General features: G+C 37.2%; 1 protein-coding gene across 7 annotated transcripts in view; it reads right to left on the bottom strand.

Moving 5' to 3' along the window:
* The window catches only part of FAM172A (family with sequence similarity 172 member A), a 379,631-nt gene that overhangs the window by 26,812 nt on the left and 329,862 nt on the right, over window positions 1–22,957 (bottom strand). For 2 of the 7 annotated variants that reach the window (XM_030567395.1, XM_030567401.1), the window contains one exon: window positions 9,799–9,962. The exons of 3 other annotated variants lie outside the window; for them this stretch is intronic. In XM_030567395.1, the coding sequence (XP_030423255.1) occupies window positions 9,814–9,962 (149 nt within the window). In that variant the 3' untranslated portion in view covers window positions 9,799–9,813. Of the gene's footprint in view, window positions 1–6,557; window positions 6,593–9,798; window positions 9,973–22,957 lie in introns of those variants that run through there. 2 more of the 7 variants (XM_030567399.1, XM_030567397.1) reach the window with 2 other exon arrangements.

Below are 22,957 nucleotides of genomic sequence, written 5' to 3'. Positions count from 1 at the left end.
AATATTTCAGTTCTGTTACTGTATAAACAGGTTGATATTATCAAAATGAAATACCTACTAACTTATCTGAATGTTTTGCAGATTCAAATTATCAACATATATTTCAGAGAGTGTGTAATTACGCTGCTAGGTCTACCATTTAAAGACAGCACACAAGTTTAACTATGGCCATGGCTTTTATTAATACAATTAAATGAAGATTTATTCAACTGAAGACTTCACTGTTATTGTTACCTGCTTCCTCACTACTCCAAAGTGGCCCTCCTTAATTTTTACGTGGCCATAATTGGCATCTGTCTAGTGGGTGTCATTTTAGTTCCAGTCAACCATTGGGATTTGGCCCTGGAATAAAATCCAAAACTGCCCTGTTTCTTGTGTAAATAATTTGGGTTCTGATAGGGATGCCTCTATCTGGGCTTGATGTTAAAGTCCTATTGTCCTGGTCCCAATTCTTATTACAGAACCTGACCTCTGTCCTTAACCAGTACATAATCTCTGCAGACAAGCCAAACCTGCAGAATATGCAGGGAAAGATGAAACAAAACCCTAAATCTGACCAATCAACCAAACAAAAAATCCCAACCTTTAAAAATCATTACCAATCAGCAAAAAGGCCTTCCCAGCCCCGAAGTATTATTAATAAAATATACTGCTTTCCAAGCATGGATCTCAAAGCACTTTATGAATAATAATATCTACCTACTATCTTTCACCATCAGATCTCAAAGCACTTTATAAAGTAGGCCAGTATCATTATCCCCAGTTTTACAGACAACAAAACTGAGACAGAGTGGGGAAATAACTTTTCCCAAGGTCAAACACGAGACCAACAGCAGAGCTGGGAATGGGAACCAGGTCTCCTGAAGTCCCTGTCCAGTGCTTTGTCTACTGAGTCACATAGCTTTCTGCATGACTAGTGGTATACTGAGACCCAAGGACTGCAGGAGGCTGAACATTTATATTTTTCATACGCTGCACAATCTGTAGCATAAACATTGATATTATGGTAGAACCCACAACCAACCTAGCGCAGGAAACACCTTTAACTGTCCCCAGGAGCAGGTATGTTACTCCTTACCAAGCACCTCTTTATATTCTCTTCTTACTGTTCCAAAGTAGAGAGAGAGAAAATGGCTCCCTGGTGGGATTCAAACCTACCCAGCTCCCCTGCCCTGAAAGGGGATAGAGGGAACAAAGGTTCTGAAATGAAGTGGGAATTTTTAAAAATGAAATTTAAATACCAAAATTCCAAGTGGCCAAGGGATATGAAATGAGTTGCAAAATATTAGCATCGGAATATTTCAAGGGGAAACTTTTCTAAAATAAAGCAAGTAAAGGAGCTCAGAGCAGCTACAACAATATTTTACACAAGATAGGTAATGTCACTAATAACACTGAAAAGGGAAAATATTATCAAGGGGTGCAACAAATTATTTCATATAACCCCATCTGGGTGGTTTAATTTTATGTTTTTAAAATAAGTTACAGTGCTGGCTGTTTGCCACAAAAACTTTTTTCAAAAAATGCTCAGAACATTGCTACAAATGTAGATACGCTAACAGTAACACTAGGGCAGAGATGACCTAGTCTATTGGCTATTCAATGTCAGGATAGTCCCAAATGTCCAAATTGAAGTTGCCCTTACAGATCAAATTCTATGGGTCTTGAATTTACATTTCACAAGCTTAATACCCTGTCTGATTTATGATTTACCTTGTGAAATTACAAGACAGTTGTACTTTAATGACTTTACTTTTTTAAGGATAACTGGAGCTCTGACAATGGCATTTAAAATGCACTTACATCAGAGCTGCTAATAGGCCCATAATGATTCTTGATTAAGTTTCAACGAAAGGCAATTGAGTGACAGGTAGCTGATTTTGAAGATCGAATAACTTTCTACCGCCCCTACACAGTTCCCAGCTGCTGCACACATTATATGCCAATACAAATGTAGTTGTAAAATAGACAAATATACTGTAACTACCTTATTAAATGAGACACAACATAGGATATTTAAAGCATTCCTGAGCCACTTAATGCTATTACTGGAAATTTTACACATAGAAACAAAACAAAACTTTCAAACTATTTCAGTGGAAACCAAAACAAACACCTCTCTACCCATTTCTTTTACATGTGCTTTCAGAGACTATTTGTTGATACTTAGTCTCCATTTTGCAAAATTAAGTACCACTGCAACTTGTTTTCACTTTAAATGTAACTCATGAAGTAAACACAGCATTTTTTTTGTATGCAGACATAAGTACTATCAAAGATACCTATACAGATGTTTAAAAATCCTGATACAGAAGGCTGCCACTAATAATATACAGCTATGATGTTCACTTTGTCCAATGTTACAAAAGCCCACTGCTTGCTGAAATTTATTTTACACTCTAAACTGTAAGTAAATAATGATAAGACATCACAGTCTGTCTGATAATCTTTGACAACAATTCTAACACTGTCATTGTGGCCACTGGAGAAACCTGCACGTACTCAGCCCTGACCCACCGAGTCTTTTATCTGCATGTGTACTCTCCACAGGCCGAGCAAATAAAGGCCAAGTGATAATTTACACATGAATCAACTTTCTCTGCAGAGTAGGCACCAGAGACATTTCTTTTCTCTGTTACTGAGAGAAAAGCAGCCAGGTCTGAGCTTGTCTCACCAGAAATCATACGAGTGAAACAGTGATATGTTGGAAAACGGCAGATCAGCAAAGGGAAGCTGTTCTGAATGCCTGATAAAAATGGCAGCCACAAAGGACTAGATGAATATTTAGCTTGAAACAGGACTGACAGTAACAATGAGTCTTTATCCTATTCAAAACAGGTAATGTCCTACAAACTGAAATGGAGATACAATCCTGATAGAAGATTACACAAGATACTTGAATGGGTATAGTTAAAGAATTCAACCTACATTTTAATGAAGGGTGAATCCCGTGATCATTTCATCTAGTTTTCATTTACACTACATTCAGTTACCTTATGTGACTGTTACGACAAAGGGTATACCACTCATCTTGCTTGTAAGATAGCTGCTATGCAGTGAAATATAGTAGCCAATGGTAAAATATAACTCAAAACTTGTTCATGAGAAAAATTAGGCACAAATTTTACATGAAAAACCTCCTGAAAAAGATAAAATGATATTTGTTTCCAACTCAGATCACATGTAATGAGGGCAAATTTTACAATTTTATAAACACAAATCCTAACTATTTCCCCACGAATATCGAGAAGTGAGGTAAGGGAATAGTACCAGTTTGTTAAATAGTCAAAGGGCAGAAGCATTTCTATTTAATAAGCCAGTCAAAACACTACTTTTATAATCCAAAAGCAGACAGATACACATCTGACTACTACAATTAGTATATATTTTTTTCTTTGTCAAGAAGAGAATTTTACATGTGCTACAAAATATACTTTAATGATGACTTAGAAGGTTTTCTATGCAGTGCACCTGAATATTGTAATGGGAAAGATGAAGTGAACAGGATGTCACCAGTGCCAAAAACTGGATTCAAATTTCAGAAGTCAGAGTCATCTCCTCATGTTGACTGATAAGACACGCTCCCTATCCTTCCACTTCTTGATGATGCCTGAATAGGCTTTTCTGGAGGCAGTGCTTCTTGGCAGTGATTAACAAGTGGAACCATTTTCGAATGGATACATTTTCTTTGCCTATCTTTTGTTCTCCTCCTTGCCACACATCCCTGTTACCCTCACTCCATTAGCCATTGCCCTCACTTAACTCCACTGCCTGTGCTACTCTTTGTACAAAGAGATGAGACCATATCTCAGAATTTGGCCCCAGACTGTAAGCACTTTGGGGCAGGGATCATGTCTTTCTAAGTGTTTGGGCGTTGTAAAAATAATAAGTTATAACAGTAAAAATATAACTATTTAAACTTAAAGAAAAATATAAACCAAATAGTTTGAATGATTGCAGTTATATGCAATTTGATAAAAAGAGATGAGCTTTTGGGATTTAAAATATAAAGCAAAATGCTTATAACAAAATGTTCTCTTCTTTACAATTATAACCACTCTGATAGCCCTGACTCAGAGTCCATATTGAAAATGTTTCCAATATACATTTCTCTCCATTCAGGGCCAGCTCCATGTTTTTTGCTGCCCCAAGCCAAATAATTTTCCCACTCCCCCGGCCCCGCCCCAACTCCGCCCCTTCCCCGCCCCATTCCAATCCCTACTCCAGATCCCCGGCACCGCCTCCTCCCCCGGGTGTGCTGCATTTCCCCTCCTACCTCTTTCTCCCAGAGAAGCGGAGCAGTGGTGCGCTTGAGGGAGGAGCTGGAGGTGAGCTGGGGGGGGAGCAGTTCCTCTGCCCCACCCCCTGGGGTTACTTTCTGCAGCCCTTCCCACGCCCCCCACCGCCGCAGCTCACCTCTGCTCAGGGCCAGCTCCTGGCTTTTTGCACCCTAAACCAAAAAAAAAAAAGGAGCCAGAGGGCCGCCCCTCGAAAGTGCCGCCCCTGGCCCTGTCTCCGTTTTTAAATAAACAGGAGAAAATATTTCTCACAGTTACTAACTGCCTTGTGATTTTGCCCTTCCAACAGAATTCTGTTATCTATGGGAGTTGCACACACATATCTTATGGTATAACTAGGCCTACTGAATTTAATTGTTCCAATACTTACAGTGTGACATGTGTAACGTGAAGAATAGCTACACAGGCTGGACTGTACCCTGTTAGATTTAGTAGCAATATAAGCTTATATCAAATCTTACTTTACTTGTCTGCTACATTTTAAAGAGTATTATTTGACTGGATGGTAGTGAATTTTGGACTATGTTGTGTTTGAAGAAGCACATGAGCTCTAAGAAATAAACTGATACATCTCTCTCTCTCTCTAGTGTCATGCTAACTGTTACTGTGTGAATTATACTGATGATAAAGATGTTGCTATGAACTAACACATCACTACAAAGGCTTAATCAATTTACAACATTTACATAATTATAATAAGCAACTCTGTATTGAAAGTGTTTCATTTACATCTCTAAATTTAAGTCGTTAATGGAAGTCCAAAGCAAAGGTAAAAACCAAATGTAAAACACAATTTTTCTCCGTGTGACATTTATGCATGTGAAAGCAATACTATAGGTTGGTTGGTGTTAGCCTATTCCATGGTATCTAAAAGATCTTGCCTCATATAGCTTGCAATCTTCTTTCCCGTAATATGAACACCTCAGTGGCTGACTGATTTTTTCACCTGACATCAAATAATGCCAGCTGCATTCAAAAGTCAGTCTTGTTTCCTGTTTCACATCCCCCACAGGCTTGTTCCAGCTGGCTAGCTTTCTTGAGAAGATGGGATCAAGTACCTGCCATAGCTACTTCATTTACAAGCCTGGCTCAGTCTCCCATTGGTCAGAAGATGGTTCAGTGTTAGAGGAAGGATGCTGCTTGGAGAACATGTCTCTGTTTCATAGGGATCTGCAGATCCAAACTCCCTCCCAGACCTAAGCTTTTGATTCTTTATAACAGAAGACCAGCTCCAGATGAGGATAGGGAGCACAATACATCTGTGGACTTCCATGACTACCCATCACATGAAGGTTTTTCTTTCTGGCACAAGCATTTCTGAGCCTGAGGATCCACTGGGACACACAAGGATGTGAATTTGTTCTTCATTTCATCCTCCAGGCCTCTCTCCTGTAAAGCAGGCTGTGAAGGATTGGAACCTAGATGGCCTTGGTCCCCTAACTCTCCATGATTTAGGGGAAAGATCTGCACAGTTTTAAAATGTCCATGAAGATCATTTAGGACAGAAACAGATACAAGTCTGAAATAGCAGGATTGTGGAATTCCAAATAACTAATGGTGACAAAGTGCTGCCTGAAACAATACATTTTCACCTAATGTAGCCAATTCAAACCTTCTAGGGGAAAAAAGTTATATTCAAGAGGTAAGAAAGAGAAGTGGTATCTGTAAATCTATGGCTAAAAGTAAAAGGCCAAAGTTCCAACCCTTCAGTCTTTATTCAACTCTGCATCATAAGGCAAGGTAAACCTATCTCTACAGGGCTCTAGAAGTGGTATGCTGTTTTGGTTACTGAGTTATAGGAAGACTTAAACCCTTTCATCCCTTTCAAGAGATCCACTCTGAAGTCCTTGGCAGAGGCTCTGAACCTGTCCCACCAAATAGTTACATGCAACAAAAGGAAGGCTGCCATTCTGTGTTCCAATTGAGAACAGGTTAAATCCTCATTGTCTGTCCCAGGATGAGTGAGGTTAAAATAGTCTTTCAATTCTAATCCACTGCAAGCAGTCCTGCTCTCCCCCCTGCCCCAACACACCTAAATCATTTTCTCTGTCCATCCTTTGAACACGTCTTCTCTTGCTTTATCTAGTTGAAGGTAAGCTTTCACCTTTCTTCTTCTTCTTTTGCAGAAGGAAGACTGCATCAAAGAACTCAGGTCCCAGGTGGGAAGCTCAAACAGGATATAGGTCCCACATACTTCTGCTGAATCAATCAGATGCCTCCTCTGTGCACTTGTTTTATTGACACTTATTTGGGACTTTCAAATTCAGTTCTATATTAACTTGTTTTCTGAGTTCCTGGAAAAAATTAATTTTATTACATCTTTTGTGGTACAAAAGATAGTTATCTTCCTTTTTCACAGTGTCTAGTTCTATTATAGCAACATCTATTTATTGCCTTGACCGTTGTGCTGAAAGACAAACATGCATGCCCCTTGTAGGCCACCTTAAAATCATATTCTGATATACAGACACCTTAGTCTTATCTCCCTTTTACATCTAACTCAAAATCAGTAAATAACTGAATTAAGCCCAATTTACAAGGGAAGCAGACCATGAACTTTTAGGCATGAGAGTCTCAGATCCTTCAGCTGATGCCATTATTTAAAGGAACAGGTGAATGCCCAATTGTGAAAATCAACAGTCATCATTCCTCTCAAATAAACAGAATTATGTGCTCATAAAACCATATTAAGTCTTTAAAAAAGAAGTAAAATGATATTTGGAGACACTTGAACAAGTCAAAGTAGACCAATAAATAAGAAAAAAATATGTCACTGATTTAGAAAGGGGAAAATGAACTATTTTTGAAAGTCTTAACATTATTACTTGCATGTAACTAAAAAGATTTTACTCCATTACATAGAAGCATACTTGAGTGATTGCAAAACCTTCTTCCTTATCCTTTGCTCCATCATTTATCTTCTGCTGAACTAGATTTATGCAGTTACTTGTAGTTAGTCCTTCTCATACACCAGTAGTTCCCCACAAACCATTGTGCCAATTTCCACAGCCCTTTCCTTGAACTGTTCACACCCTCTTTGATAAGGCATGGATCTGATGAGGACTGGTATAGGTATATGAGTGCATGCACATGTGTAGTTGGAAAAGTCATGGCGTTAAAAAAGAACCCTTGCTCTCTAAGGACTGTGACATCAAAATATTTCCTTTTAAGGAACAGGCCCCAGAAAGAGCCAAAGTGCTTCTAACTACACCCGGAGCTTTTTAAGCATTGAAAACAAAAATGTGTGTGCTGTAAACTCTTTTGGCAAGTTTACCTCTACTAATTTCATTATATTGTATGTGAAAAGAAAGTCCATATATTTTTGGACAAAATGTTTTCTGAGTTGACTTCTCAAGTTCTTGAACAAGCTTTCCTCCTTAGCAGTAACAAAGGTACTCAGAATAGAAGGACCTATATCATTTCAATGTGATATCTCCCATTCTCATCTGTGTATAGATTTATTCACCAGCTGCTAAAAGAATATATGCTTATCGAGACTTAATTTACTAGCTGGCGTGGGGAGGTGGGAACAAGACAGGAGCAGAAAGGGATGACAACACAAAATAGGATTCATACATTGGACAGACCAATCTGTATATTTCATATCTGGAGAAATACTAACTTGTAAGGGATGCAAGAGCCCACCTAAGCCCTAATGCTGTTTGGGATACAGAACGTCTATCACAATATATACACTAAGGATGCGCTAACATTGACAAAGATTTGAGCTGATTTCTTGTTTTAGTTCTGACCATAATCATGCTTCTTCATTCACCTCTCCCACTCTGCCTTCCCAGATGAGTTGAGACTGAGGGCAGTGAAAATTTTCTCCAAAGCTGACACATATGGCTATTATGAATTGGACAGCATACAGTGCTTTGTCCATATTTTGGTTATCACCACCTGCTCAGAAACCTACAGGTCATTTCTACAACACACACAGCCTCTCCCTCAGTCTGGTAAACTACTGTCCTGAGTCTCTTTCTCAAACGTGTTTCCAACATGACAAGACCACTTTAATTTATAAAAAGTAGTGAAGATGAAAATACACAACAGGGTCAACTGCAGTTGGCAGTTGTCCTAGGGAGAAAAAAAAAGCAGAAATGGTGGATGTCTCATCAGTAGCACCAAATGCCATGAAACTATTGTCAAAAAGGAGACATAGTTCCTGATGGAAAGGCCAAAATAGTCATTCTGGATAAATATTTTATCCAGGTAGGAGATATTTCTCTTCTTAACAAGAATGCAGCTAGTTAAAGAACTTGTCTGAGGTCAGATACTTTAGAGTTGACTTAGAAGTTATTAAATAAAAACATAATTTAACTAGCTCAGAAATGTACATTCCTATTATTCAAATTCCTAAAATCTGACAGTTTTTGTTAATCTGTGCATTATCATCAAGGACAAACATGAACTAGAAAGTAACTCACCCAGAAAATGTTTAAATATCTATTTTATTTAACAGTTTTTAAAACTTTGGTCTCTCATGAACACAAGCCTTGCCCCCTCTTAAACTCGCCAGACACATAAATTATGCAAGCTGAAACCACTTAGCCATTAATGGATATCAGACAGTAGAAGAATATGATTTAAACTTCTTTGTTTAATATTGTTTTAAGGCAGATTAAGTTCATTATAAGTTCATTTTAGGGCAAAAGCTGCTAGAGGATCAGTTCAAATTAGTTTAAAGTGCAAAATATTTGCATTTAATTTGATTTAGGTATTAGTTGAAAATGTCTCATTGGAAATAGGAGGTTCTGTCTGTTGGCAAGACTCATCAGAAGAATGGTAGCATTTGTTTCCTATATCAAGTTGCACAACAGGCTTCAAATATAATTGCAGATGTACCTTCCATTCTTTCATTGTTCCACACTAAAGTTTCTTTTAATTTATTGAAACAAAATCTATATTGCAAAAGCAGTTAGAAGAATTAAAACAGCACCAACGGCTGCTTAAGCAGCATTACTCATTTGACACTGATCTGTTTTGGGATATAGAATATAAAACCATTTCCTCAAGATATTTTGTGTTCAGCATAAAATATTAAAAATGTCTCATTTCCATGAGATCTGGTGGGAGTTCATGACAGATGTGTTTTTTCTTGTTTTAAATTGTACAGCATTATTGTGTCCAATTAGCCCTGATGATTTACCCATGACAGCATGAACTTCATGAGAGGAAAGAAAAAGGTAGATGATCCGCTTAGAGCAAACAACAAACTGGGCTAAGATAGTGGGGGAAAGGCGCTGATTTTAGGTGTTTTACAACAAATGCCCACAAGTAGCCCAGAGAGTTTTCACTTATTTATACACCGCCATATGATCCATCATTTTGCCTTTAGCACTACAAAACAGACAGCCTTGGTACAAAGTGTTCTCCAGGTGTTAGCTTAGCAATTGTGTCACTATTTCTTATTTATACCCTCTGTCTAGTAATAGAAGACAAATTGCTATAAATGAGGTATTTGTGATTAAACAAGTCTTCTAAAGACAAGAGGGTGGACAGCTGAGTGTCATTACCTTCTGTGTCCCTTCTCCAGGCCAAGAACCAGGATTATGAAACAACATTTACATGAAAATCTGATCTGGTCTATGGCAGTCTTCATATCGGAACTTTCAATTTCATTTATCTTTCTGAAGATTTCCCCCCTCTTTGGTAATGGGCCTGGAAGAGTCTAATGTAAAAAAAAACAAAAAAAAAAACAAAAACCCTTGTCAAATGTCTTGTCTGGTTCCTTAGACCATACTGACAGTATTAAAGTCTGCTAATAGCAAGAGTAGTAATTATGTGCTAAGGAATTTACAAGGCAACATTTAAATCACGTAGCCACAAGAAAAATAAAGGTGATAAATGAATATGATAGCAAATGAATACCACAATCATTTGCCTTAAGTATGAGTAAAATTTAAAAAGTTAAGATTTGTAAAGTTTCAATTAAAACATCTACACTATTTCTTTCACCTGATTGTAGCCCCATATGGCAAGGTCAGCCCTTTCAGTGAACAAACAGCTCAGTCACCTCCAGTGTAGCTGTTATCTTCCTCAACAAGGGGAGACATTTGGCACAGCCTAAAGCTGGGGCATGAACCCTGGCTAAGCTTAAGACATTTATCTGACAGCATCAGCTGACACTCCACAAACACATTTGCTCTCCATGACCCCAGAGCATTTGTGATTAATCAAAAATGTATCTTGGATCTTGAGAACAAGCTACAAGCAGGCACACACAGAAAAAAAGAATATGCTCTAGATCTCGCTTATCGACTCAAGAGGTATATTGAATTTAGAAATAGCAAATAGAATAAAATGATCAATATGTTCTCACTTGTCCATGGAAGAGCAAACTTTATCCCTCGAGCAACAAACATTGATCATGTAAATGTTTTTGGAGCCACTTTCAAGTAAAGAAAGTAGAAAACATCACTTTTTTAATTTTTATTTGTTTTGGGCGTGGGGGAGAATAAAAGGGAAGAGTCACAAAGGTGTGTATGCTATAACTTAGTTGGAAAGTGTATAAACATTTAAAGATATGAAGTACATAACATGCAACACTACTGCAGTCTTTTTCACTATTCTGTACTGCTAAAACCCAGTTTTGGTAGCATGTTGCCAAGTGATCTTAATAAAACATTATGAAGGAGACTTTAAAACTTAATGAAGGCACATAATCTGCTTCAGAGAAAACTCCCTGCCTTAATTTAAATGAGACAGAGTTATAACATATCCCTCATGTACTGTTTACAATTTATAATTTATGTCTTTCAGTTCAAATACACTACTTTCTGCAGTCAACTGCTAAATGATATGATTAGCATTTGAATACTGTAATATTCTACTTCTCAATAGTCAGAGTAGTATGAGGCAGTGAATTTCTATTTTAATACTTTTTTTATGCCACTTTCTAATAAGAATACTGAACTCTAATTAGGTATGCAGGAAGAAATTATGTGTCCCACCCAAGTTAATTTGAAGATGGTTATATCTTTATAAAACTCTCCACAATTGCACTTATTAAATCTCATTCTTTCTTGATTACCTACTGCTTAGGTTACAAGTCTTTTGTGCTCATACAGCACTATCATTCTACCAGAGAAAAACTACTGTACGTGCTCTGGTCCCTGTTGGCACGACAAACAAACTTTCATAGCATGTGATCTCTCTATAAAATGGTGGTACTAATTAGAAGATATAAACTCATGCTGAGGCATGATATGAATTGGCTTTATGCATCTACTAAGCTCACAGCAGTATTAGATTTATGCTGTTGATGGCTTGAACTAATATTCAACTAAAAATTTACACATTTTTAAATCTGCAGAAAAATGAAATAAAAAAGCGATTGTATTTATCAGCAGAACCTCACTAATCCATACTCCATTAATCTGCACACTTTACAAAGAGCACAAGAAGGCAGTCTCCTCACTTTTCAGCAAAGATTTAGTAGCAGAATACCGTAGTGAAATCCTATATTAATATTATTTATTACTTATATACCACTTTTCCGTGGACAGATCTCAAAAGGCAGTACAGAAGGAGTGGCAGGGGGAGGGAGGGGAAAGGGGTTAAATGTGGAAACAGAGGCACAAAGAGGTGTATTCGCTTGCCCAGGGTGTGTGAGTGAAAGAGCCAGTCAAAGGCCAGAGTCCAGATCTCCTGAGTCTCTACCCTGTGCCCTAGTTACTGAACCAGACAACAATATATCTAAGTACACTTACAAGCACATTGTGGAGCATTATAATCAATAATTAAAACTAGTTGCTACAAATTAGGGAACAAAGTACATCTTGTAATGCATTTTTGTTCATTTACGTATGTGCTTTCTAACAAAATTCAGTAGTTTACAATGGGTTTCCTTATCAGAGTGAACTAGTGAGGTTGCAGTGAACCCCAATTTCAATCTCACTCAGAACACTGTGTACATATAGTCTTGCAGGGTGCTAGCCTCCCATATATTTACCTTAGTGAAACTCTTAAAATGTGAATTGTTACCACTAGACATCACAGCTGTATGTTTTGACATCCATGGTGAAAATGAGCAGAAAATCTAACTGTTCCATATCAAGAAGTATTTTTACTAGTGCTAATGTGCCTTAAATACCTTGTTCCACAGATGAGTAGCCTGGCACCTGCTGCATGAGAAATAGCCAATTACTGTTCAGTGTCTCTAATTTTCTGATTCAATTAGCATGCTTCAGAGCTTTCCAGTTTAATTGCAAACTACTTCACAGTTAGCTCTCTGATTAATCACTGCCCATCTGCAAGCCATCGCAAAACTTAGTGGAACAAATTTGTGTACTTTGGAATGCTGGGAGCTTAGCAAATCAAACTTGTTTTGGTATATAAAGCTTTAATTTTGTTTGCCCTTTTCAGCTGCACTTGTAAGAAGCTCTGTACTGATTAAACAGGAAGTTCGGACAATAATATGCTACATTATGCATATAATTACTGTAAATACAGACGAGACTGTAGAAACATCATTTAAGGTTAGGCTCTAACATGTATGGAGTAGAGGTCAAGAAAACACATTTGGAATAAATTTCTTCCCATTACAACAGAAAGCAAGTATAATAAAAATAAACATGTGATGTAACTAACACCTGTATCCATGCTGGCATTTTTGTGTTATTAGGTTCTTACATAGTCACAACTGAATATTTCTTTTCTTCTTTTAGTTAACAGTAATTAACTTTTAAAAACTTTGCGGAATGTACTCAAGAAGTTTTACTCTGTTGATTCGTGTTTTTCCCACGTATTTTCAGCTTAAAGAGCGGAATATTTGTTATCGGGTAATGTTAGAAAACTGTTCTTTTTTTGTTGTAGCTGCTTTTCTTTGTGCATATTGCTACAACAACAACAACAATATACAGTGGCCCCCATATAACTTCAACATTTTAGAACCATATTATTTATAAGGCTAAGTTTTCAAATGTCTGTGCGTAAACTGCATGTACAAAATAGCTAGGCAACTATAATGATACAATGGGAAACTGGAAATTACATACAGAATTACCTATTTTGCGCACACATACATGCAATTTTTGAAAATTTAGCGTTATGGGCCTCAATTCAGCAAAGTGCTTAAGCACATGCTTATCTTTACGTAAGTGCCTGAGACATCAATCCTGAAAGGTGCTCAGCGCCCTCAACTTATATTCAATGGGAGATAAAGGGTGCACAACACCTTACAGAACTGAGACCTAAGTGATTTGCTGAATTAGATACACTGCACATTAAGTTTTCCTAAAACCTTTTACTGCAAAATGATACAAATAAATTTTTTTTCTGCATTTTAGTAAGAGAATTTTTAAAGATTCTTTTTTTACACAAACAAAACCAAAAAAACCCATCTTGCTAAACTCTTGTATAATAATGAAAATCTTACCCAACCAGTGCAATGTGCTCTTCAATTTTACATGCCATCTTAGGGTTTTATGAGTGGAAATAATATGAATGGAAATAATTACCCTCCTGCAACTTTACACCAATATAACCATATTAGCTTATGTGAAAGCTGAAGAAGCCAATATGTTACTACTTAATAGAAGGCTGACTGTAGGATTTCAACAAAGTCCTGAGATATTGAACTTTAAAGTGCTGAGCTTTTTTAGGTACAGAAAGCTATTCTAAATCATTTTTACAAGTTCTTAAGGTTTCCTCAAAGCTACATACAGTTGGATTCGTGGTAACTAAGGATGCATTCAGAGAACTACCTCTACAGGTGGAGGGAGACAAACAATAGTCTCAATAGTGTTTACAAATGTCTAAAACATTTCTAAAATAGCTTTTCTGTCTTATGTGTGGCATATGCAAAAATCATGGTGGTGTGATGTGGTTTAAAGGTTTTATGACACTCTCTTGGAATAACCTGAGTAACTCACCAGTGATTTCGCCCCTCATAGTTAATACAGACATTACAAACTCATAGTCAAAAAAAAACAACCCACCTTTGATGTCACCACATACCAATGTGAGTCAACTATTTGAACATACAAAGCATGAAAGTATATTTGCAGAGTAAAGGTTTTGTCTTTTATATATAAAAGTGGATTATAAATTTAAGATATGTACATTGGATTCATGCTGAGGTACATGGTTTACTCTGTGGGAAATAGAAATGAATAGAAGTGAATTTTGCTGGTCTTTCAAGAGTCCTAAGTGTTAGAAGTTATTTTTATCCTAAAGTAAATGTAGCTTCTATTATCTGTTCTGTTGAAACATAATCATGTTTAGCTCATCTGCTATGTACAGCTCCCACATTAATGGTGGGAAAATTCAGAAAATGATGGCTATTATACCATGCACCCAAACTGTGATTTTATATAGTGTCTCAAACTGAAGTGAATATCATCTAAATCTTTACAACATTGCTTAAAAATTTTAGCCACATGATGCCCATTAAAGTCAAGGCAAGATATGTAGCTAAAACCCTGCATTACACTTTGATATATACTCCATATATGGGTTATAGTCTGCGGGAATTTGTTTAGAATTCTGTGGCCATGCTATCCTATCACTCCAGGAAGCAGGACTGTATTATTCCCATTACTTTCATTGGCAATTTATTCATGTCTAAATCTAATTCACAACTGCCTTCCTGGGATGAGATTCTCACCCCCTCTCTGGCCCCTTTACACTGCGTAAAGTAGCCAGAGTCGCATAAAAGGACTCCAAAAGCCTCAGATCCAGCCACTGGCAAATTTTCCTGGCATGGAAACTAAGGGCTGCCAGCTGCCCTGCAGGGACCACCTCACAAGCTCTGGCATGGGGTGTGTGTGTAGGGGCATTGCAGAGGGGATTTTGGGCAGTCAAGAGGGCTGCTATAATTTAGGTTTGAGAGCTGTCAAAATTACATCAAGGGCCACTCTGGCCTCAGAAACAGCCTAGAATCAGAAGATCCAAAGTCTTTGTCCCCCTATCCTGGGTTGCAAGTTCCGTGCTGAGCCTCTAAGGCCTTGTACTGCCACAATAGCTATAGTGGGATAACAATTCTGCTACTGTTATTCCAGTATAGTTTTATATTCTGGAATAACTCCTCCATGCGGACATTATTCCAGAATGAAACTGACTGTGTTCTAGAATAGTTACTTTGCTTTGAAAGCAGAGTCATTATTCTGGAATACGATCACTTTTATTCTATAACAGAATAGCTATGCTGGGAAATGGCCCCATGTGGACCAAGCCTAAAAGGCACAGCATGTAATCTTACTTCTGGTTACCAGTCTTGTCCACAGACTTGCAATACCACCTCTTTCAATACTTTAATCCTATTTATTAACTGTTTTCCTTCAGCCATAACCTCCTCTTCTCTTCCTTCCCTTTAATTTCATTTGTGATGATGATTTGTGACTGTCAAGAATCCTTTTCCATCCTTTGCAGATTTTAAATATCTCCACAGATCTTCCTTTTCTCTTTAGTTTGATTGTCCCACTTTATGCTAATGTGTAAAAAAATGTATGTAAAGTAAGTTGCATTTTAGTATATAAGTCCTCAGACTGGTCAAAACTGCTCTTTTCTTTTTTGTGTGTAAATTTAAAAAGTAAAGAAAAATTTTTTTTTTATAAAATGTTAAAATTTTGGTTTTTTATTCAATTCCTATTTTTTCTTAATTTTAAAAAGTCTCTTTTTTAATTAAAAAAATGGCAAGAAAAATTAATAATCTGAAACAAAGTGGGGGGAAAAAACCTGGTCTCACTTCTTATTTTCTCTCTCCTTTTTCCATTAGACTTTGTCAATTTTTCACTGGAAATTTTTCACTTGCTCTAATTTAGAAAGAGAAAGTTAAAAGGTATGGGACTGGACTCGATGACCTCTCGAGGTCCCTTCCAGTCCTGGAGTCTATGAGTCTATGAGAAAAAGTGTTAGTTTTAAAAATGAAAGTGTTATTTTCTCCATATTTCTAGTGGGGAAAAATGATTTCACATTTTAATACAATTTTGAAATGAATCATTCCTTGAAAATAAAAAAAATGGAGTTTTTCAATAAAATGTTATTTTGAAAATGTTTTTTTCCCCCCAAAATATCCACTTTTTTGGATGAAATTCCTTTTTTTTACTAAAATGCTTTTCATTTAAAAATTGTTACCAGCTCTGTCAGAATTTAAGGAAGATAACTAAAATACAATAAACTAAGAAGAGCACAAACTTGCTTCTAATGAAAACTGCTGCTTCCCTCTGTAGTCCAGTGCCAGCAGTCGGTAACACCTTTTCAGTTAAGCTTGACTGTGGGAAACAGGAGAAAGAGGCGTGTTTTTAGCCCTCTCTATCATGCACCTATAAATCTCTCAGCATTAGAGAGTCCGGGAATACACAGTTAAGGGAGTTCAGCTACTTCGCCATGGCCAGGTGGAAAATGACCCTTTACTGGCACCCCAGCCAATCTCAATTCCCATCAGCCTCTGCCAAGGACACAAACACTCCACTATAGGCTATCAAGGCCATTAACAGCAATGTTCCCTCCAACCCAATGGCTGCTCTGCAAGATTCCCAAGTCAAGAGAAAGTATAACTGTAAAGAATTGAAAATTAGGTCAAATCCTGCAATTTAAAATGCACAGGGGACTGCTGTGCCTGCAAAGAGTCTAAGTGAAGTCAACAGGCCCTACACAGATTCAGCAGACTGCTTGTGCATTGTAAATTGCTGAACTTACTTTTTTTTTATTTCAGTCCAGTGTGAACAAAAAATAACTGACTCAAAGAATAACTACATAGGTGACCTCCACATATCATGGGGTGCCATTCACAAACATGTTAAGGAAATAAAGACCTTGTTAGTTATTCCCAAAAGATCTCAACACTCTGAGATCCTATAAGCATGTGGCAATCTGCCTGTTATCAGACATATCGAGCTAAACTGGGAAACAAATTTAAGAAGCCATGCTCCATAAGATTTATGCCAAGTTCTGTGTATAATGTATTCTGTGCATGCGCTGTAGTTTTACGCAGTGATTGTGATGTATTCCATCCTCATCATCTATTGATGTACAAATGCCATGTTCTTTATTAAGTAAAATGGAAAAGAAAATGTTAAAAAAAAAAAAAGAAAATGTGAAAATAGCCAGCTAGGAAATTGGAATTATATAATCTAAACCCATGTCCCATCTTCCTACTAATATCTTTAGCAGTAAGCTATCAATTGCTTTAATATAAATTTGATAAATATTTATAGAACTCATATGAAAATAATTTTCATTGGATAACTTGCCCATTTCAGCACCTGCTTTTAGCAGGAGCATTTCAGCTATTGGTCCCAAGGAACTAAGTAGGAGTAAGTAACAGCGCTTCTCAGTGGTGGGACCCAGTTTTTGGATTCGACCCGCACTGGGAATCTATTAGAGACAGAGCACTTTTATAATGGGATGCAAAAGGCATCTCTTTGCTTAGATGTTTCTTAAGCATTAACAATTAGTCTATGAGTTTGTAATCCCTGGACTTTGGGCAACTCATGTAAATTGATTCAGTCACTGATGGGGGAAATGGATTTAGGAAATGTTTTATTTTGACATAATGACACTGATATCACAGTGATACAAGACTTATAATACACGTGTAACATCAAAATAACAAGGTTTTTATGGTGGAACGAATCACACTACAACCTAACTATTAGGGGAAGCTACAGTGCTGTGTTAGACAAGTATCTTAGCTTCAATATTTCTGGCTGCATTGTGGTATCTCCTCAGAACAGATGAAATAGGCCAGGGAGCAAAATCATTTGGTCAGGATGATAGATATGGTGGAGTGGCTTGGAAGGACTTAATAAGGAACAGAGAGGTTTGGAAGATTTGCTATCTAGAAAGCAGTGTCAGGGTAGAGGAAGGATATTCTAAGTTCCAATTCTAACTCTGGTTCTTACTTATTTTGGGTACATTCTCTATCTTCAGTTTCCCTAGTAGTAAGGTGGGGATAATTATACCTATCCCAGAGGGATGCTTAGAGGTTTATTTTTTAAAAAAATGTCACTAATGTGCATATGTATTACCTAAGACGAAGAATACTATACAAGACAATGGTGAAACAACCACTGACTTCAATGGGAGCAGGTTCAGGCCCTCCATGATGATTACTATGTAGGTTAAAAGTACTATTGCCAATTTAAAAGTTATAAAAATAGCTTTTTTTATTTTACACTGTAAAAATGAAATCTATTAAAGACTAAGAATTGATTTCTACTCATGTAAAGATGACCATCCTAAAACTGAGTTCTTTTCCTCCTTGAGGATATCATCCACAAACTGGCAAATGCTAGTATTTTATTCTCCCTTTCTACAAACCATTATAAAACTTTTCTTGGGATCTGACATAAGGACCAACCAGGAGAGATTCAGGGCATGTCTTCACAGTAGGGCAATGCTGTCTCTGGTGGGGTGATTTCTAAAGTGCACTAACATGTTGTGCATTAATTGGTCTGTATAGGCCCTGCTGGTGCACACTACAGGTTCCATAATGTAATTTAACATAGCGATGTCTGAAACAGTTTTATAATAAAGCATACTAGGGAACCTGTAGTGCACACCAGCAGAGTCTACAAAGACCAGTTAATACACAATACGTTGGTGTACTTTAGAAATCATAATCCCATAGCATGTATTACCACACTGAGCAGACAAACGCTACGAGACAGATTCTCATCTGGGGTAGAGTGGTATTGCTCTATTGGAGTCACCAATCATTTTATACTAGCTGATGACCTGGCTCTACATAAAAAGAAATGATCACTAATATAACCCTTGAATTCAAACCAAAAGCTAAACAAACAAGAGGAAAAAAATGTGGCGTCATATTCATACTTTGGAACTAACTTGCTGAGACCTTATGTCCTATTTGCTTATGTTCTTTCCATATGCCTGAGAACCAACCAGACATTTTTATTTCCACATACAAGAAAAACAATAGGATTCATCTGACATTTGCCCCATAACAGAGTAATATTGTGATGCTTGTCTATTTACAGCAATGCTCTCACTATAATACTGTTATAATATTATTCTTTTTAATAGCCCTACTATTATTAATCTTTTAAACAGTTAATGTAAAAGTATAATTTTAAAGTAACATAAATTCAGTATTTTAATCTTAAAATTAACTATTGCTGTGTACAATTCAGTAGATATTTATTAGCAATACATGTATGTAGATGCTTATGAATATCCTGCTGCCTTGAGAGAATGTTATTCTAACATGCCATGTTATTTCACCACAATTTGCATTGTTATAATAGGTTATTGACTGATTTTAGGTTTAAGGGACTAAGGTAGTATTCAGTAATGACTCTGAGCTACAAGTTTATTGCAAGTGCCCAAGGTTCATTCACCCCAAGCAATTTAGTCAATAACCAATTTTTATACTTCCATCTCCTTCAAAATTCCAAACCAATAATCCCTGGCTTTTTTTTTTTTAATTATTTCAGTATCAGACTAACATTTCCCATGGAAATCAATATGGGTGCGATCCATTAGCCAAAAATCTGCAGCACTGCAATGCAAACATATTAAAAATATTGATCTTGCAACCTACTGATGTTTTGATTGACTTTAATGTTTGTAAGCAGCAATAACAGAATTTCAATGACTGAAACAAACTTTTGATTAAAATTATAGATTTTTAAATTTTTTTGCCATTTTACTGTTTTAAAGGATATCACATTGTTTACTTGTCTGCCATAAATGAGCACAGTAGTAAACACCTTCAATCCCTTATTTGTAAATATTTTCAGTCAGCTATAACTTACACATTTTAAAATGTATTTTGAACCATTTCTGACATTTCAATCCCACATCACATGATGTCTAACGCCAATATACACATGAGTTTGACTAGACATATTTTTGCACCCCTTCTTTTTCTTGCCTCTTCTGCTCCCGTAGACTCTCCAATTACCTGCTGTGTCTAATATTTACAGAAAAGTGCCTGAGAAATATAAGTCTATGTTTTCATAGCAGTTGTACATGTTTCTGTTAAATTTTTCCACTTTGCTTCTTCCCATGCAAGCTATCTAGCAGAAGAAAATCTCACATCCAGCCTACAAGAGTCATGCCCAGTCTAGCTCTAACTATCTTAGGTACTTCTATGGGCACCATTATTGTAACGTCTGAGCTCCTCACAGCGTTTAACACATTTATCCTTCCAATACCTCTCTGAGGTAGGGATGTACTATTATTTTAATTTAACAGATGTGGGAACTGATGCACAGTGAGACTAAGTGACTTGCCTACGGTCACTCAGGAAATTTGTGGCAGAGCACAGAAATGAACTCAGGTTTTTTGAGTCCCAGGTTAACATGTTAACTACTTACCATCCTTCCTTTCTGACATTTGAGTTTGAACCAGGGTTTTTCAGAGGCATTTAAAAGTGTAGTTACCTTCTTAACCAAACTTCTACATTCTGTGAGGCTTCAGTGGATTTTATTTATATATATTTATAAACTTGTTTAAACTATGTCCATATTTCGTAGAGGTTTTTTTTCTCCTCCACTTTCTTGGTACAAGCAGATCTGTCTTGTTTGTGCTGCTTAAAATTATAGCCAGATCCATTAGAAACAGCGGAAGTGGTCATATAATTTAGAGTATTCCAGTTGAAATACCAGATTGGCTCTGCAGGAGTTTTTAATCATAATCTCCTTCCTGCTGAAATCCATCCCACCATGTCCACAGCCCCAGACAGCTGATGTGCCCAGAGGGTCAAGAGAGGGTAAGGGTATGGATGCTAAGGTGTTCAGTCAACTTCTAGGAATGGTTTAGGCCTGGGGAATGCTGACACATGGGAGCATCAGGGACGAATATTGGAAAATCTTTATTTAAGTTTATTATTTAGAAAAGGCACCGAATTACAGTGTGTCAGGGTTCATATAGAAAATTTTAACACAGCAAATGCCATTAAAAGCCAAGTTAAAAAAAGCAAAATTCTAGTGCCATTATTCTAGCTCCAAATAACACATACAAAATGAACCAAACCCTCACCCAACAAAAACTGGAAAAGGTAAGGGCATTGCACTATGCCATAAAGGTCAACAAATCTGACTCCACTACACCAATGGGCATACAATATTTCAAGAATCAAATCACAAACATTTCAATTATTTGTTGCATTATGGTATAGTGCTAAAATGCACCTACAAAGATCCAGGACTAGTAGGATGGAAAGATTGGTTCTTATATAGCCAGGATCAAAACCTCATGCAGGTTTATTGACAAAAGTCAGCATTTGGAAATTCATCCAAAAGTAAATAGGAGACTAGTGCAGTTGTGACAGTACTGGTATAATGCACACTGCCATTTACGTGGTCACGCTGGACTAAGTGAAGCTTTCCTGTGGTCTTCAAGAGTAGTGTCACAACCTGGCCCATTCCCACCCTGGAAGGAAATCAGTCTGTGGACCAACCGTTGGATCCCATCATGTCTGGGCAGAATCAGATCTCTGTTCCTACCTCTGGATCTCTAAGGTACACTCTCAGCTGCAGACCTTGTGTCTGACACCCTTCCTAGGGACATGGGCCACTGCTGCCAACATGTCTTAAACCCCAAAAAACAGTGCTTAAAACCCTTGAGATCTCAGTTGCTTATACATACTCTTTCAGACATCCACATGCAAATTGCATGTGAAAACAACCATTGTTCTCTGAGGTGGGCCAGTTGTTGATAGTCTTTCGAAGTAGATAGTCCTTGATGGTTCTTTCACTGACAGTCCTCTCTGAGGTGTCCCATACCCCTTTCAAGCAGGGAAGTTTCTGGAATATACGTACCATGTAAAGGGCAGGCTGGTTTTTTAACACAGAACACAAAATGGCAGTTATCACACACCAAATGGAAGATAGGGCACAAAAATGAAAGTCACAAAACAAAATGGAGTTCAAAATATTCCCTTGTCACACACAATGCTTTGCAATAATTCAGTCTAGAAGTGAAAAAGGACTATTGTGGTGAGGACCACATCCAAAAGAAATGGCTCAAATTGCTTGCCAAATGCAGATGGTGTTTTTGGCCCCTGGTGCATCCTGTGACTTCAGTAGTGAAGTGCCAGAAGTACCCCTACATTATGAACTTCTTGAACATAGGGCACACAAATCGCCTAATGGAACTGAAGACCACTTCCAGAAACTGGCTAAGCAGCTGGAAGGTAGAGAGGTGCTGCTGCATTGAAGATGCAGTCACTGGTAACCATGCAAACTATGCTTTAAGCATCCAACTACCTTTACACTAAAAAAATGATAAAAAGGACAAGTTAAGGAAGGGAGTAAGTGGTGAATTCAAGTTATAAAATGATAAGTAAAAATACTGAACCTTCAGTAAGATATAAAAATAATTACAACACAGTATAAATTATGTTCCTGTTCCTCTTGGAATAAATGCTTACAAAATGCTGGATTGATAGTCCTAGAGCCTGTAGTCATTTGTCCACAAAACAGTTACACTACAGGCAGCAGTAGTGCAAGCTTTCTTACACTACATTGCCAATGTGCTCAACAAGCCTTAAACACCTCTAAGATGGAGGGTGTATTTCACTCTCCATGTCCATTCAACCTTTGCAAGAGGCTGTGAACTGTGATGTCAAACACTTGCTCCATGAGATCAATTCATTTCACATAGGCCACTAAACAATTATCAGATGGAAATAACTTTGGGTTGCCTTTAAATTGATTATCTCTCAAAGAAGGGAAAGACACCAT

This window comes from Gopherus evgoodei, chromosome 6, assembly GCF_007399415.2.
Source record: "Gopherus evgoodei ecotype Sinaloan lineage chromosome 6, rGopEvg1_v1.p, whole genome shotgun sequence".
In the NCBI taxonomy this organism is placed as follows: domain Eukaryota; kingdom Metazoa; phylum Chordata; order Testudines; family Testudinidae; genus Gopherus; species Gopherus evgoodei.
The sequence above is the reverse complement of the archived record's forward strand: the minus strand, read 5'-3'. Positions and strand labels throughout refer to the sequence as shown.